The 13,976-nt window shown below is 44.9% G+C and overlaps 2 protein-coding genes across 8 annotated transcripts in view; both read left to right on the forward strand.

Annotated features, from left to right (window-relative positions):
- The window catches only part of lyst (lysosomal trafficking regulator), a 262,116-nt gene that overhangs the window by 70,944 nt on the left and 177,196 nt on the right, over positions 1 to 13,976 (forward strand). The gene's annotated exons all lie outside the window — the stretch shown is intronic.
- Positions 145 to 8,613, forward strand: b3galnt2 (beta-1,3-N-acetylgalactosaminyltransferase 2). Its single transcript, XM_070977512.1, has 12 exons — positions 145 to 399; positions 1,116 to 1,242; positions 1,621 to 1,721; positions 3,674 to 3,873; positions 4,127 to 4,222; positions 4,580 to 4,687; positions 4,807 to 4,885; positions 5,485 to 5,668; positions 6,004 to 6,129; positions 6,305 to 6,464; positions 6,556 to 6,612; positions 7,629 to 8,613. The coding sequence occupies exons 1-12, from the start codon at positions 291 to 293 to the stop codon at positions 7,764 to 7,766; spliced, it is 1,485 nt and encodes a 494-aa protein (XP_070833613.1). The 5' UTR covers positions 145 to 290; the 3' UTR covers positions 7,767 to 8,613.

Here is a 13,976-nt window from a genome sequence, read left to right on the forward strand (position 1 = left end):
AGAGGTTAAAATGTTTTATTGTAGAAAGTCTAGTACAATGCTGTTCTTACTGGCTGGTGAACTTCATCTCCCATAGTGCACCGCAGCAGGGCTCCTCGTCTCCCATTGGTCCGACTCTCCGAGCGGCGGAGGCAGACATGAGGCAGTGGTGAGAGCCCGGCGGAGAGCTGCGGAGCTGAAATGAAGCGCACACACGGAGCGGCTCACACCGTGCAGTTCCGTGCGGCTCAGGAAGAGGCTCCGCGCCGCTAAAGCTGAAGGCTGCTCCGGCTGAGTGAAGGGCTCCGTCCATGCGGAGGCTAGCGCTCATTCTGCTGCCCTGTGCTGTCGCCGTCCTGGTGCACTTGTGGTTGGCACAACGACCCTCCTCCACCCCGCCGGACAACAACACACACTCGGGTACTTTTTAGCCACAGCCACGAGCTTCACCTCCTCAAAGCCTCGCAACTTTTTTATTAATTTTTTTTTGTTTCACATCCGAGCGGCTGGCTAACTTTGCTTTCTTCGCCGCGGCGTGTGTGTTGTGTTTGTGAGTTTTTGTGTGAACAGGCAGTTTGTGCTCGTCTCGCCGTGTACTCGCGCTCGAGTGTGTGTCCATATGTGTGTGTTTTAGAGGGAAATAGAGTGAATGTAACACTTCAGTAGTGTTGGGCGTTGCTGGGATCATCTAATGTCTGGACTGAAGCGAGCTGAGCATCTCCGCCTTGTTACAGTGCAACTCCTGAGCTCCGTGCTGCCTTCAAATGACTGTCACTTATTATCGGGGCTACAGCGGAGGCTGAACCCGCTCTCCTTTATCAGAGGACTAGAGTTTAACCAGCTTTTGATGCATGAAGACCATTTTCAGGTCAGGTACAGGATGCATCACAGCAAGCCGCTGAAAACTAGAGATGAGAGGCTGTCAGGAGCAGGAATGTGAAGCGCAAATCACGCTTTCATCAAAGTGTGATGTTCGTGTTTTTATCTCCGGTTGATGCCTTATCATTGTCACCAGCTGTAGCTCATATTTTAGCACCATCCTCCCATTAAACACCTCATCGCTGGGTAGGAAGTGGCATCCTGTTTTGAGATTTTTTTTTCCAACATTTTGGCGTGGCTTTCTGTTTCTGACACAGATGAGGCTTTACCTTTCTATGAAGTTTTGGTGGGAGTGCTGTCAGCGAGACACCATTATGAACTGCGACAAGCGATAAGGGACACCTGGCTGGGCTACCTGCGAGATCACCCCCACTTCCAGCACAGGTCTGTAAGCTGGAGCTCCAACTCCAGCAACACCTCCTTCCCTCCTTCCTACCTTCTTTCCTTCCTTAATTCCTTCCAAGGGCAGATTCATGCAGTGGAAATAAAGCCCGCAGCTGGCAGAAAATAACTGACTGCCCCATCAACCCTTTTATCTTTAGCTACCTGACCAGCGGCCAATATTGTTCTCTCTTTCATTCTTCCTTTTTGTCCATTTACTTCTCATTCAGTGATCTGAGCACAGATAAGGTGTGATGGCCTTTAAGCAACCCCCAGTAACCATGGCAACGGAGGGTGGATAGATGGACAAGCTTTAGAAATCTTGCAGCCTAATATCGCCCAAAAAAAGATGAATGCAATAGTGTTTGTGCTTATTTTCAGAGTGGGGGTGAAGTTCATCGTGGGCAAACATGGGTGTCCCATTCCAGAGGAGGACAGAGAGGATCCGTACTCCTGCTCCCTCCTGAACTTCACTGAGCCAGGTAAAAAAAAAAAAGAGAGAGAAAGAAGAAAGGAGAGCCCCACACACTGATGAGTCGACATCTGCAGCTCTCATATGGAAAGATGCTCTGTGTGCAGTCTGTTGCTTGCATGTGCAAAAAAAAAAAAAGTGTAGGAGATGAGCTGAAAGAATGAAAAAGATGCATGTTCTCAAAAGAAGTAAAACACCTTTATTCATGTTCACCCACACCTCAAGGACATCGTTCTTTTCCTTTCTCTGCCCAAGGCCGAAGCAGAAATCTCTCACAGTCGACGCCACTGCTGCAGCCATTGAAAGAACGGCGTACTGACACTTAAAAAGTAAAGCTATAGGAAGCACTGACGCACTATATAGGAAATAATTGAACCCGCTCACTGTCAGATAGAACGTCCACAGTAATTGTTATGTCTCTCACCTTCCAGAGTCAGTTCAGCGCAGATGTTTCACTACTTTTCCCGCTCTGTTCAGCGTGCGCTGCCTTCATGAAAACATAATTACTGCTCCTCGGAGTAGGCTTTTTCAGATGACGGCCTTTAGGGTCATGGCGATGTTTTGTTTTTTCCAGCCCATTCTCCGCTCTCCGCCTAGTTAATGGTTGTAAGTGTTGACGTGATTTGCTTCAGAATCGGAGGCGGGCGGGCGGGCTTTGGTGAGGGATGCTCAGTGTGATTGGACGACAAAGAGACAGTGGCTGCTTTGAAACACAGTCCGGTACCTGACTCAGGATTCAGGTCAAAGCACGTGTTAAGTGGACAATTAATTGTTGTTGAAATTTGTTTGTGTGTGCTGCATTCATCACAGGGATTTTTCTTCAGCACAACGAGGTGAATGCTGATCAGCTTCTCTTAGTAAATCTGTTGTTTGTGCTTCGCTGAGGAAAAGTAAGAAGAATTAATGATATTGAAATGCTTTGAGACTGAAACATGAAGAGTTTGTGTTACAGTGTTGGATCAGTGTGTTGAAATGGGGCTAGAGCTGAAATGATTAATTGATTCGTTGATCAGCAATTAATTGTTTAAATCATTTTTTTTTTAAGTGCAAATGCCCAAAATTAGTTTGTTCCATATTAGTTGCGTTTCTTATTCTTTTTCAGACAAAAACAAGCTTTTTGAAGAAGTTGTCTTGAGCTCTGGGATTTTAATTTTTTTAGCATTTTTCTGCCAAAACATTAATCTGCAGACTACAGTAACTAATGTAAGAAGTTTCCATGGCTGTGACTTGATTTGCACACTGTGTACTTTACTGCTGAACTGTAAACACTGTAGAATATTCTGACCCTTCAGTTGTTGCCTGATGTTGAAAAAAATCACCAATAGATGCTAAATAACACTGAATTTGCTGTTAATAATTTATGATTTATGCCAAGCTTTATTCATTTTTCCCCAGAATAAAATAGCAGTCTCATACTGTCCAGTGCCAAGAGATGCACTGCTGTTTCTAGTTTTGAGAAATAAGCACAAACTAATCATTGGTATTTAGTGAGCGTAGGAATATTAAATATATGTGCAGACAATGGTAAAAGCCTGCCACTCAGTCCCACTCAGTCACTTGGTTTGATGAACTGCTGCTTCCTCTTTGTGGTTCTTCGCCTCTTAATTGTCTTTATTTTGGAGTGAGCAGCAGAACTTCTGTAGAATGCATATAAAGTAAAAAAGCCTGCTTCCCTTTAACAGCCTTGATCTTTTCATTGATCTCCTGGGTAATAAACTGCTCTTTTGTAATTAAGAAACCACACTCCCGAGCAGAAACTGGCTTTGAGGACAGCAGCCCTACGATCCAGCTCCTCAAAGTGCTGATGTTGTGTCTTTACCAGAGCTTGCTTTTTTCTCTGAGCGCTCTGCCTCTGCCCGAATCAGCCGGCCTTCATCACCGAAAAGTGACGGTCAGCACGCTGGCAGTGTCATAAATTTCACTCGTGCTTGTGCAGTAATGTCTGCCATCCCTCTGTCCCAGCGGCAGGCCAGGATGCAGAGATAGAGCTCGTGACGGTGTCCGACCCCTCGGCGCTCGCCCCCTCCGACGTGTCGGCCATCGCTCTGGATTTCAAGGTCCTCCACCCCGTGGTGATCACCAGGCTGGGGGTGTTTCCCAGCGGGACCCGGCCCGAGCTTCAGAGCAATGTGACGGTGAAGCTTCTCCAGCTGGACCAGGAGGTAACAGAGCCTGGGCCTCTGAGCAGAATGTATCCCGCATGCTGTTTTTCTGTGGAGCCCGGCACAAAGAGAGCCTGGGGGCAGCTGGAGGATGCTGCTGGTACTGTTGACTGCCTCATTTATAGACATAAACTCCAAGTCCTTTTGGATTTGGATTGCTCTTTAAGATAACAGATAAGACAGCATAGCACTGAGTGTGGATGAAGGTGAATTTGCACATTCATGAATTGTTGATGGAGCTTGATTTTTGCAGGAGGCTGTGGTCACTGCTCGCTTCAGTGCCATCAGCCCAGGGACCATGGTGAATGGGGTGTGGTACAAACCAGTGGAGCAGTTCATCTTGCCTAAGGTCAGTTTTTCACAGGATGTTCCCCAGCCGACACCCAGAAGAGAGAGAGACTCGAACATGTTTCGATGGCTTTCATTTTTCATGTTGATTATAGTTTCTGCAAAACAGAGACGTTCTGTCAAAGTTCTTCAAAGAAATTCAGAAACTGAACGCAGCTAGCGAAACTGTGTCTTATGTGTTCCTGTAGTTAGTGACAGATTGCTGTACATAGTGGTCAAAGCCCTCTCCATCATGTTGGAGCACACGTGTAGATCACCGCTGCAAACTGAGAAGTTAGACGACAGAAATAAGATTTTATATAAGATTTTATATATATGCCACATGTACAGAGAATTAAAAATCTGTTTTTTTGTTCAGGGTTTTGAGGGGACGCTGGTTTGGGAGAATTTGGACTCTGCTGGACTGAGTGTCAATTCCTCCTCTGTGCAGCTCAGCGATGGAGGAGGTGTGCTCAAGATCTCCTCCGTACGTACCGACGTGGCATCAAAAATCTAAGAATCAAAATATTTTCTCTAAAGTTTTGAAGCAAAGGAAAATTTCAAGTGGTGGAAAACTTTAAAAACTGCTGTTTCCTTGAATTGCAGATCACAGAGGGCGTGTTGCCTCATAGAAGCGCGCTTGGATTTCCTGGTTTGGCTGGAGGGTTTACATTTACTATCTATGGTTGGTCCAGCAACAGAATTAATTCAGTGCTTTTTATGAAAACAGCTCGATCAAAATCGCACTATGAGCCAAGTGTTGTAAAAGAAATCCCAGTCTGCATGTAAATATTAAAAAAACACTCTGATTCACTCTGGCAGGTTATGAGATTAGCTCCTTTTTCGCCTCGGGGCTCTTGCATATGTGCCAAATGAAACAAGACTTTTTCCCCTCTCTACCCTGTTGTGTTACATTATTGATTATACCACCTGCATGCGTTTGCATTCGAGTTTATCTGAGAATGGATTTGTGGCCATTTTGGGAAAAACCAAATTAAATTCACCATCCAATATCTGTGAAAACAGAACTGATGTTCCATTCAGTGAAATGTTACAGTTTTCTCATAGTGTTTTGCCAGCCAGTGGTTTAAGTTATTATCCCTCAAAGGTGCCTTAATTTATTCAGACAGAGGCTGAATACAAGCTTAATGTGACTTTTTCAAAATCTCATTTTGGACAAAAACTCCTTCATTTTCCCCAGTTTATCCCTTTTTTTTCTGTTTTTCCCCCCATTACCTCCATTACATCTCTCCCTATGTCTAACCCCCACCACCTGTGAGTCAGATGGAGACGGCCTGTCGGGGCTCCTGCGGGACCGTCCAGCTCGGATGGAGCACCATGCCTCCAGGTTGAGGCAGGAGGATGCTGCCTTGCAGCAGGAGAGCCTCAGGCACGGCGACATGGTGTTTGTCGACGTGGTAGACACCTACAGGAACGTGCCTTCCAAACTGCTTCAGTTCTATAAATGGTACGCCAAGTGCTAATGACTCGATTCTCTGTCTCCAAATTGCCTGAGTCCTCTGAGGAAATCAGCCACCTGAAATGAAAGTGTGTCATTGCCTCAAAATGTCTCTGTTAGCATCACGATTGCAATCACTCAGTCAGGGAAAAAGTACATTTGTGTGTCATTGGGTTGTAAAATATACAGAGTGGTCTCCAGCTCTGACTTGACAGGCATATTATTTACTTGCAGGACCTCCTGCCCTTCACTCTCAGCGGTGTTTGAAAGGAAATCCACTCTGGGATATTGCTAAAAATCCGAAGGTGGGCTTTAATTAAGTTTGCAAATTCCCTCTCTGGCAGGTCTGTGGGAAACGCTGACTTTAATCTGCTGCTGAAGACTGATGATGATTGTTACATCGACGTGGACTCAGTATTAATGAAGATTGACCACAAGGGTCTCCGGCGCAGCAATTTCTGGTGGGGGAAGTAAGTGCAGTTTGGTGTCTGAACGTGCATTTTGATTTTAGTCCACTTGTGTTTGCAACTTCAGCGCACTGAACGTCAGATGACAGAAACAGGAGCGCTCTGTGAAAAGGATGGTGGGTCAGGTGAAAGGCAGACAGGATGTGATGACGATGATGTATCTGCTGCCCTGACCCAGTTTCAGGCAGAGCTGGGCAGTGGATCGCATTGGGAAGTGGCAGGAACTGGAGTACGCTAGTCCAGCCTACCCGGCGTTCGCCTGCGGCTCAGGCTATGTGGTCTCCCGTGACCTGGTCCGGTGGCTTGCCAGCAATGCAGATAAACTGAAGGCCTACCAGGTAGAGTACCCAAGAGCAAGTGACTGTGGTGCTGTGAGAGCAGGTAGTTGTGAATATAGTGTGAGGATTCTGCCTTGATGTCATGTTGCAGGGAGAAGATGTCAGCATGGGGATATGGATGGCAGCTGTTGGACCACACAAATATCAGGTGAGACATCCAGATGAAGCACCTTGATCTCAAATGATTTGATTATTGGCAACATTCTAATACATTTATAAATGACAATATCAGCCTTTGTCAGGGACAGAACGACGAACACTTTGCATCGCTGTCCTTGGTGTTTTCACAGTCTACCAACGAGAGGCATTCAGTGTCTGTTAGAGGAGGAAACGTTAGAGAACAGTGTAGAAGAAGAAATGACATTTAATCACATGTACAATATTTTTTTCTGGAAGCAGACAAGGTACAAAAAAAGAGTTGACAAAAACATGGATGCAAATATCATTTGAAAAGGAAAACATGGAATAAACAGAATCACAATATTCTCTCAACCCGAAGCCTGAAGAGCGAACCTTCCATCTCAGCTGACGTGATGAGTTCAGGTTCCTGTGGGCTATCAATCAAACTTGATTTGTATGGACTTTTCATACAAGTTAGTGGCGTTCAAAGTGACTGAAGCTAACGAGTAGGACAGCAGAGCGATCAACAGGAAAGTAATGGGAGAGATAGGAAAATCTTTCTACTACTAATATTTCTACTTCTGCACTCCAAAAACTGAAACGTGCAGTATCTGAAATAAAAGTGTGAACTATGATAAACAGCTGACCTCCTCTCACTCTTAAATCTCAAATCTCTCCCTTGCTGTTGAGATTGTCATGTTTTACCTCCTTATTGCTCTCATGTTTGCTGTCGTTTGCTTTAAAACTGTGACAAACTATATGCACATTTCACATTTTTTTCATATTCAAAACACAAACTGCACATTTCTTACAGTTCAGAAGCCTTTTAGCACAGCCGTAACACCTGCGCAGCATTTCACTGCACGTCTACAATCAGCCTGTCTGTTATCTGTGTGAACTCGGCTACATGAGTTCAGTTGTAGCGTATCAAAGGTGCACGTTAACAATTAAACCTGAGTAAGACCTGAACCGGTGCGCGGCTAATATCCCCGTCAGTGTGTGCACGTTAACTCAGCTGCTATCCTCCCCCTCTGCCACTGCCAGGACCCCGGCTGGCTGTGTGAGAAAGACTGCTACCTGGACATGCTGTCCTCTCCCCAGCACACAGCCGAGGAGCTGCACATCCTCTGGGACAGGAAGAGGACCTGTGGAGACCCCTGCGGCTGTCCCTGGGGCCACTAAATCTGGCTCACGCTCACCAGGTGGCGCTGTGGGTAGAATGCAGTTTCCTTAAAACGGAGTCCTTTCAGACTTTTATTGTTATTTGATGAAAACACATGTGGGACTTTCTGTTGAAAAATAATCTGAGAAACTTTGCGATGCCATCGCAGGTTCTTAATATTAACACAAAAACTGTGCCAACATAATAAACCATTTGCAGCTTCGGAATATGTTAAAAACTCACATTTAGCTGTCGCACACTCAGTATTTGTATCATGAACTCAGTTTTTGAATTTGACATTGAAAACGTCTTTGGTGGAGCAGACAAAAAGTGGGAAAAGCCTGCGGATTAAAGGACGTTTTGGAAATGAGACAACTGACAGGGATTGATAAAACCATGTGCAATACCAGCATGTGATGATCGTGTACAGAATCGTTGCTGTAAGACTTGAGTATTTTGTAATACTAGAATTATTGGCTCTCTGATACTTGACAGACTTAAACCTTTTGGCTTCAAAGGGACATTTGATGGAATTTTAAAGATGATCGCTTTACATTGCTATATTTTGTAAATTATTGTCTTAAGCTTTTCATCCTCGTCACTGTTTGTAGATTTATGACAAGCTTACACACACACACACACACACACACACACAGTTTGTACTGTGACTGTCATTGTGCAAATAGTGATGTGGCCTTACTGTATTTGTTAGGCGTCATACTGTATGTATGTTAACACTTGTGATATCGACACAGATTTGAATTTGTGTATTTGCAACACGCATTTTTGGAACTTGACCGAGCAAATAGACTCACTGGTTTAACACTGGTTTTCTGAAACCCTCCTCACAGGAAATAAAGAACACTTAAAAGAGATGACTACTTCCTTGTCGTTTGTTCGGGGGACGATGCACACGGTAGACTCACAGGTGCTGATTCTGTGTGGGATCCATGTTCAGTTTGAAGCGTTTGCCGTGAGCGCTGCTCAGTCGGCACCAGAGACACTCCGTCGGTAAAGAGGCTTGTTACACAGATCCGTCTTTCTTCAACTTAAAAGGAATGTAAAATCACTTTGATCTCCGTCGGTGATTGTTTTTGTGAAACAGAGAGCCGGACACCGATGGAATGACGAACAGGGAAAGTCCCAGTTTTATCAGTGGCTTCATATTAACCAACAGGACTGAAGGCATCCTGGCATCAGCTCGCACACCAAACCTTTTTAGACCTTCAAACCTTCTCTGAGCGCATGCTGTTCGTTGCTGCAGTGAGTTTTGTTTATTCAAGCGTCGCCATGTGATTGATGTCTCTAGAATTAGACTCCCTGGCTGTATATTTTTGTAAATAATGAAAGATGATGCTGAATATTTCACTAATGGAGGATAATACAAGCTGTTGTTTTATTTAGGCCTGTCCTATGGACCCTGTCGCTGGAGCACACATTCCCCTTCCTCTGAACCCCCGCTCCCCTCTCCTCCATCACCATCTTATCCTTTCGCCTCCTCTCTTTCAGTGTTGCATGATAACAAAGTCACATCCGCATCTGTTCCACTCTTCTACGTAGATAAGGATGGCATTTTTCACCCCATCAGCCTCTCTCGCTGGGTTGGCACATAGCCCTTCATTGGGAACCCAGAGAGAAGTGTGGGGAGAAAAAACCAAAAAGCTCGCTTCTCATTTCCGCTCTGGTGCTTCTTTAGAGGATGGAGTTCCTGAATTTGTCTAAATTTTGATGAGAGCCGTGGGGATTCTGTCACTCACTGATGTTTAAATTATTAGCATTTTGTGTTTTCAGATATGCTTCACATCTTCTGCCTGCTTTATTCCCTGTGCATGTAGCACGAGCCCTGTTCTCTCACATATACTCATCCAAGCAGGCAATCAAATCAGCCACATCAGCCGCTGTCATAACAACTTGGGACAAATTGTACCGTGTTTATCAAAAAATTGCGGCCGTGTCGTATGAGTCTACTTAGGTTTGAAATTCACCACTTTATCTCACTTCATTTCCCGCCACTATCTACAGAGCTTACATAACGTGGAGGGTAGTCCTCTGCTGAAAACTGCCTCGTGTTCAGAGGAAAAGGCGTATGTACTGGCCTAAGCAAGAGCACATGGTGTGAAATAACATGTCAAAGGGAAACGCTGCTCCAGAATTCCTTTGTTCTCGAGAGATCAATATTTGTGAACATGTTCGTTGCTCCCAAAGCTGGATGGTGAAAGGATAAAGTAGAACAAGATATTCTGACAACAAAACATTGTAATGAAAAGATCTCAGCTCATCTCAGCGACCCAGAACGTTTGATTCAACCATATGTTTGATCTAAATAAACCCCGCACGTGTTTGAATCCTCTCTGCCCTTAAGCGCATGTGTAATCTTTTCTAAGCGATGACAAGAGTACAATTCCCTGAACCGCTGACTTATTTTCACTCTATTAATATTTTGCCATGAAAGTGCAATCATCCATTTAGCCTTTAACAAGCACTGCTCTGAGAAAATAGAGAACTTGGCCACTCGAGTTAATTGTATTTATAAATCCTTTTCATCTGGAGTCTCACCTCTTCCCAAAACTCATCTTCTCCTGCTGCAGATTGAATACAAGAATGTTTTGACATTATGAATTTGAGTTATGACTATTATTTGAGTTGACTTATCTTCTTGATGTCCAGCTGATGTCCAACATTGACTTCCTCTTGAGTGTTGTAATTTAGCATTTTCAACTGTTTATCCTCCACTTTCAGCCAACTGTTTCAGCTGTTAATCCATCACTTTTAGCTAACAGTTTGTGTCAACTTTTAGCCACACCGCTCAACAAAATGGGAGGGAACACTTAATCGTCACAGTTTAAAACCAAGTCAGTTAAACTTCAGGAATATCAATCTGTCCACTTAGGAAGAACAAGTGATTGTGACTCAATCACACCTGCTTTGGTGCAAATGAAATTGACAGCAGGTGCAGTGGAGACGCAAAAGCAATCCAACCCCCTCAAAGGGAATGCTTCCGCATGTGGTGGCTACAGACAGTTGCTCTCTCCTCATCCTTCCTGACTGATTCTTCTCTAGTTTTGAGTTCTGTTAGTGTCCATGTCATGACTGATAGCATGAGGCGGCACCTGCAGCCCAGTCAGGTTGCACAGGTAGTGCAGTTCCTCCAGGATGGCACATCCATACATGTGGTCAGAAGAAGGTTCGCTGTGCCTCCCAGCACAGCCTACGTTTACACACAGCAGGGTATTTTGGAAAACGGATATTTTAGCCCCTCTGTCTTCAAAAATAACATCGTGCACACAACATCATTTTCAAAAATGTTGTTGTTGTTGTTGAATACGCCGTCGAGCGCATCATAACTATGCCAAACCTATGGACGCGAGTGTAAACATAGGTCGGTCACATGATGTTAAGTATTTTCAGTTGCATGTTGTGACGTTTTGGAACCTAAAACACTGTTTGACACTGTTTACACGGTGCTTTCAGAAATCTCCACTTTGGCCGGAGTTTTTAAAAATGATCGTAAATGTAGCCACAGTCTCAAGAGAGGAGATACAAGGAGAGCTGGCCTGGGCTGTAGAGGGGCGTCAACCCAGCAGGAGGAGCACTGCCAGTGCCCCACAAAATCCACACCTCCAGCAGGCTATTGGTGTGCATGTTTCTGACCAAACTGTCAGAAACAGACTCCATGAGGGTGGCATGGGTGCCCGACGTCCTCTAGTGGGACCTGTGCTCACAGCCCAGCACCCTACAGCAGAAATGGCTAGTCCGCCACTGGCGCCCCGTTCTCTTCACAGACGAGAGCACGTTCACACTGAGCACATGTGACAGGCATCAAAGAGTCTGGAGACGCTGTGCTGAACGTTGTGCTGCCTGTAACATCATCCAGTGATGGTCTGGGGAGTCATATCCTTGGAGGGTCGCACAGACCTCCATGCCATAGCCAATGGTGCTCTGACTGCTGTTAGGTACCGGGATGAGCGATTGTCAGTGATTGTCAGACCTTACGCTGGTGCAGTGGGCCCTGCGGTCCTCCTGGTGCAGGACAATGCCTGGCCTCATGTGGCCAGAGTGTGTCTGCAGTTCCTGGAAGACGAAGGCTTTGATGTCACTGACTGGCCTTCACATTCCCCTGACCTAAATCCAAAAGAAGTTCTCTGTGGGGTACAAGTACCCCTGATAGGGATTCACTGTTCTCGCCCGTTTGGAATAACATGGCTACTATTCAAGCAAAATGCCACTTTACAGATAAACTAAATGCCAGTTGTGAGGACATGTGCAGTACCTACGTGTCTCACTTTACCGCACTGTGTAAACATACAGTAAAGGTAAAATGAAAACTTACCTGTGGTGTCAAAGTGAAGACGCCACGATTCAGATCAGGCACAGCTGTCCGAGATCTGAGAGAGCCGCTTACAGTCTGCTGAGCGGCGTGCATCTGCATACTCATTCACACAACTCCAGACTCTCCTCGCAGAGCATCACACATTGCTGTCAATCAGCCTCCTCTTCTCCGACACCCCCCCTCCTCTGTGCGCACCAATACGAGGAGGAAATCATTTATTCATGACACCCGGCATCTAAAACCAGTATTTCTGACTGATTCTGATTCACGGGAATGAGGAGATATTATTAGATACACAACTATGCCCTAATGGGGCAACATTTTCATTCCCAGTTTGACACTGCACCCACAGCTCTCGCTCATTTCCATAGCAGCTACAGTGTCTCAGCCCGGTGAGGTTGTGGCTGTCACTTTTTGCAAACATTTGCCGAACACTGCTGAGAAATGTGTGACATTGTGGATCAGTCAGATGCTACATTCAGTAGAAGGTTGGCTATTAGACAGTACACATAATTACATGCATCTTTGACAAAGTGATGGAAATACTGAGTGAATCATAGAGTTTCATAAGCCCTCTTGAGCCCTGCTGCAGTGACATTGCAGATTTACTATGATAGTGTTTGTGAGAGATAATTAGTCATTCAGTCATTACTGAACCATTACTGACAGACGTTCTGTCTTAAGAGGATCATGAATTAGCTCATCGGTCTGATGATGAGATTCTTGGAAACCGTTCAATCATTTGATGTAACCGGATGCAACTCCATGTGTGGAAGAAATGTCATGATGTCAGCTAAGTGAATGCAGTTAGCCTCAGTTCAGCACTAAAAGGGCACTCGTCTATTTATTCTTGCACTTGCACGAGGCTGCAAGAATAGTTAAAATTGATGTAGCAGAGGACATGATATCTGGACTTCTACTCCCTTGAATGGGTCAAATTTGGCCCTGGCCAAACAGACTTCTACCAAGTAAGCAGCCACTTTCAGACAGTTTGTAACACAGATTTTATTGTAAATTTGTAATCTCTAAATCCCCCATTCTTTAGAAAGCTCCCCTCTGAGACACAAACACTATCCAGCAGTTTTCAGTCGTATTTTCTCCACACAATGAATAAACTGACCTTAATGCATAAAATCCCTGGAGTGCCCCTTTAATCAGCATAGTCACTTTACACTCAATGACAGTTTGGTGTAGTACAGCGACTGCAGGTGGAGACAAATGAGCGCTTTGTCATCCCTCTTTACCCCCAGTGGGACGTTGGGGCGCAGTGAGGTTTTTACAGGCATGAGAGAGCTTCAGAATTCTGTATTGGGACATGAGTTGTTCTGGGAACAGTGACGTGAACATGATAACCACGCCGGCATGAATACTATCTTTTTAATCATCCCATATATCAAGTGACATTAAAGGATGAGTGTGTCAATACTCCAGACTTGTCTTCTAGTCAACAAATCCCATGAAATGACCGAACCAACGATGAATTGAGCCTCAAGCTTATTTTTAAGCTCCACATTGACCAAAAACTATTAAAAAACCATCACTGTGCCACACTGTTGGACGAGGGGACATGCTGTAGAGTGGCCTGCTATCAATATTCAAAACAGTCTCAGCCTTTCTTAAGAATTAAAGTGGCCAATTTCAAAATCAAATGTCTTCAGGGAGAATGAATGGGTTTGGGCTGAGAGCAACAAAACAAGGTGGTGAAGTTGAAGTGTTCGTTTTGGTCCCTTCATGGGAAAATAACAGGTAGAGAATATCTCTCACCTTATCCCTGAATGCAGCAGGGAACAAACGAATGAGTCGCTCCTTCAAAGCGTCTTTCGTGGGTACCATCATGCGACATGGTTCAATATGTAAGCCAGTCTAAGTCACGTTGAAAGCATTCAACAGTGTGCTGGTG

This window comes from Chaetodon trifascialis, chromosome 13, assembly GCF_039877785.1.
Source record: "Chaetodon trifascialis isolate fChaTrf1 chromosome 13, fChaTrf1.hap1, whole genome shotgun sequence".
NCBI lineage: Eukaryota > Metazoa > Chordata > Actinopteri > Chaetodontiformes > Chaetodontidae > Chaetodon > Chaetodon trifascialis.

Excerpts from the sequence above, each read along its gene's own strand:
- b3galnt2 (XM_070977512.1), top strand. The coding sequence starts at position 291 with ATGCGGAGGCTAGCGCTCATTCTGCTGCCCTGTGCTGTCGCCGTCCTG. Across the intron at positions 1,243-1,620 it reads CACCCCCACTTCCAGCACAG|AGTGGGGGTGAAGTTCATCG; the intron begins GTCTGTAAGCTG and ends GCTTATTTTCAG. Across the intron at positions 4,886-5,484 it reads GTTTACATTTACTATCTATG|ATGGAGACGGCCTGTCGGGG; the intron begins GTTGGTCCAGCA and ends CCTGTGAGTCAG.